This window comes from Panthera pardus, unplaced genomic scaffold (assembly GCF_024362965.1).
Source record: "Panthera pardus isolate Hobbes unplaced genomic scaffold, ASM2436296v1 HiC_scaffold_24, whole genome shotgun sequence".
Classification (NCBI taxonomy): Eukaryota; Metazoa; Chordata; class Mammalia; order Carnivora; family Felidae; genus Panthera; species Panthera pardus.
Window position 1 is genome coordinate 62,205,382 of NW_026526810.1, and position 3,376 is coordinate 62,208,757.

The 3,376-nt window shown below is 38.5% G+C and overlaps 1 protein-coding gene across 1 annotated transcript; it reads left to right on the forward strand.

Annotated features, from left to right (window-relative positions):
• The first annotated feature begins 1,562 nt into the window (after nt 1-1,562).
• On the forward strand, nt 1,563-2,521 carry LOC109258475 (olfactory receptor 4F3/4F16/4F29-like). Its single transcript, XM_019435294.2, has one exon. It carries the CDS (start codon nt 1,563-1,565, stop codon nt 2,499-2,501), a length of 939 nt encoding a protein of 312 aa, XP_019290839.2. The 3' UTR covers nt 2,502-2,521.
• The last annotated feature ends 855 nt before the right edge of the window (nt 2,522-3,376 follow it).

Sequence of the window (3,376 nt, forward strand, 5' to 3'; positions counted from 1 at the left end):
AAATACTGCTTTAGCTGTATCTTACAGGATTTGGTATAAAATATTTTATAACTCAGTTTAAAACATTTTCTAATTTCCATTGTGATTTCATCTTTGACCCAAGAGTTATTTAAAAATGCATTACCTAATTTCCAAACATATGAAGATTTTCTAGCTGTATTTTGGTTAGTGGTTCCACCTTCATTGCTTTGGGCTAGAATATTATTTTCATGGTAGCAATCTTGAATTTGTTAAGATTTGCTTTATAATATAGCATTTGGTAAAATTTTGTAATATTCTATAAATGCTTGAGTATTCTGCATATATCAGGGACAGGGATCTATATAATTCAATTAGATTAATCATGTTTTTAAACCTTCATATGCTGTCCAACATTTTGTCAGTTTGCCCTATTATTCACTGAAAGAAGTGTATTTCATTCTCCCACTATTGTCACAAATATACAGAATTTCTCTATTTTCGTGCTCGCTTTGGCAGCACATATACTAAAATTGGAACAGAATTTTTCTATTTCCTTCTGTAGTTCTGAAAGTTTTGTTTTTCTTCATATGTTTTTGGGCATTTTGAAAGTCCTATGGGCTAGAAGAAGCAACAGTTTATTGGCATATAATACTTAGCACCTTCGTTTTCCTTTCACCAAAACTCTATTTAAAGTCTTTTACAGTTCTCTCTTGAAGTGGCTTACTGACATCAGAAGAGAGCCCATGGTGAAATTTTAAATGGAGTCAGTAATAATGAGGAAAATTGGTGGGAGATGGAGTGAGATTAGGACCAATGGATTTAGAGCCTTTTTCATATCTGCTTAGGTGCCACTGTGATCATGATTTGACCAAATGATTAGAGGTGACAGATAATTTTCAAATTTTGTACATTCTTTTAAGTAGGCAACGTGGTGGCTTTGTATTGTGTCAGCTTGGCTAGATTGAGCTACGTCCTCTAGAATTCCCTTTTCTGTAATGTTTGCAACTACAATAGGTTATAAGAGAAATTCTTTTGCAATATTTTGAGGTCAAAGTGAAACAGCAGCCATATTTGCCACTCGCACACATTGTCATTTCTTTGCTGGCTTATCTCATTGGTATGAGGCAGGGGCCAGGACTGCAACTGCCACTTGGGATCCTTCTTGGCCTTCTCTGACTTGTGGGCCAGCTGTGTGTTCAGCTCTGCGGTGAAGGCCTTGGTTTCTCAATACATCCACACCATTGAGGTTAGCGGCAAAGAACATTGACACTCATTTTCGTCTGACCTTGGGAACTTTAGCTCTTGCTTGTGGGTTCCAGTTTATTTTTGTTTTACTCCATTTTACACCCATCTTTTCTTCCTGGCTGCGTGTCCCATGGACTTCAAGCTACAGCATCAGATGGAAAGACAACAGACTTCCAGAGATTGCCGATTCACCTTTCATGATTATGTAAGGTCAAATCACTAACAAATCCCTTAGTATTTTATCTCCTAGTGGTTCTGCTTCTCTAATGGCACCTTGACTGATATGGCCAATAATCCCAATTTCTTATTTTTTCCTGTTCTTTCAGGCAAATTTGGAGCCCAAAGTGACTGAAACCATGGGGGGAGGAAATAATTCGATGGTGTCTGAGATTGTGTTGGTGGGACTCACCAATTCTTTGAAGATGCAGCTTGTCTTATTTCTAGTTTTCTCTGTGTTCTATGTCACAGGTATTTTAGGAAACCTCCTCATTGTGCTCACAGTGATTTCTGACTCCCATTTACACTCCCCTATGTACTTCCTGCTGGCCAACCTCTCTTTTATTGACATGTGGGTTTCCTCCATTGCAGCTCCCAAGATGATTTCTGATCTTTTCAAGGAGAGAAAAGTAATCTCTTTCCAAGGCTGCATTGCTCAGATGTTCTTCATTCATGTTATTGGAGGAACTGAGATGGTTCTGCTCATTGCCATGGCCCTTGACCGTTATGTTGCTATATGCAGGCCTCTTCACTACCTGACCATCATGAACTTCAGAACTTGTATTTTACTCTTGGTGGTGGCCTGGACCACTGGGATCATCCACTCACTGATCCAACTTGTGTTTGTTGTAAACCTGCCACTCTGTGGCCCCAACGAACTGGACAGCTTTTACTGTGATCTTCCTCGATTTATTAGGCTTGCCTGCACAGACACTTACAGATTGGAGCTCATGGTCACTGCCAATAGTGGTTTCATCTCTCTGGGGACTTTTTTCATTTTGGTTATTTCCTATATCTTCACCTTGGTCATTGTCTGGCAACGTTCTTCAGGTGGCTTGTCCAAGGCCCTCTCTACTCTGTCAGCTCACATCACAGTGGTAGTCTTGTTTTTTGGTCCATGTATTTTTGTGTACTCATGGCCATTTCCCACAGTGCCAGTGGATAAGTTCCTTGCCATTTTTGATGTAATTATTACCCCATTTCTGAACCCTGCCATCTATACTTTTAGGAATAAAGAGGTGAAAGTGGCAATGAGGAGAATATTCAGTCAGGTGTCGAGTTTCAGGAAGATGTTTTAAGTAATTTTGATATCAAGAAAGACAAGCATCTCTAACATTCCCTGACTGTACTACAGACATGAATCTGATGAAACACAGCACCATGGATATTCTACTTACTAGTTTAATTAACTCCAGAATTCCTTAATGTATTTTCTGCTCACAACCAAGGAGGATATGATGTGCTTTCTTATGCAATGTGATGGAATAAAAGTATTAATATATGACTATTTCCACATTTTCTTGTCCCTCCTTTATAAAAGAGATTCTGTACTGGCCTCTTATATCTCTTTTCCAGCTTTGTGTGCTAAGCAGAATCTTCCCTTATCATATTGAGTTTTGGGGTTTGTAATGCAGAATCTGAAGAAAAGTGCTTTGGAAATTTGACAAAATTGAAATTATTAGGGATAGCGTTTTTCTTTTTTTTCTTTTGAGGTCCTATAGTGAGATGTGTGGGAGTAGCTGTAGTGTGTGAAACAAATAGATAAAAGATAAAAAGAGGATTTTAAAGAGATACTGTTGTCTATCTCTTACCTTTTTTTAATTTAATTTTTTTTACTTTTTAAAATACCTCCTTTTTCAGAGAAAGAAGACCATTTCAGTTTTTAAAAATGTTTGCTTATTTATTTTTGAGAGAGAGAGAGAGAGAACATGAGCAGGGGAGGGAGAGAGAGACACACACAGAATCCAAAGCAGGCTCCAGGCTCTGAGCTCTCAGTGGGGCTTGAACCCATGAACTATGAGATCATGACCCAAGCCGAAGTCAAACACCTAAGCAACTGAGCCACCCAGGTGCCCCTCTTATCTTTTTTTTTTTTTTTTAATGTTTATGTATTTATTTTGAGAAAGGGAGAGAGAGCACGTACGAATGGGGGAGGGGCAGAGAAAGGGAGAGA

Bases quoted from the DNA above. Each gene is read 5' to 3' on its own strand.
- LOC109258475 (XM_019435294.2), top strand. From the start codon at position 1,563: ATGGGGGGAGGAAATAATTCGATGGTGTCTGAGATTGTGTTGGTGGGA.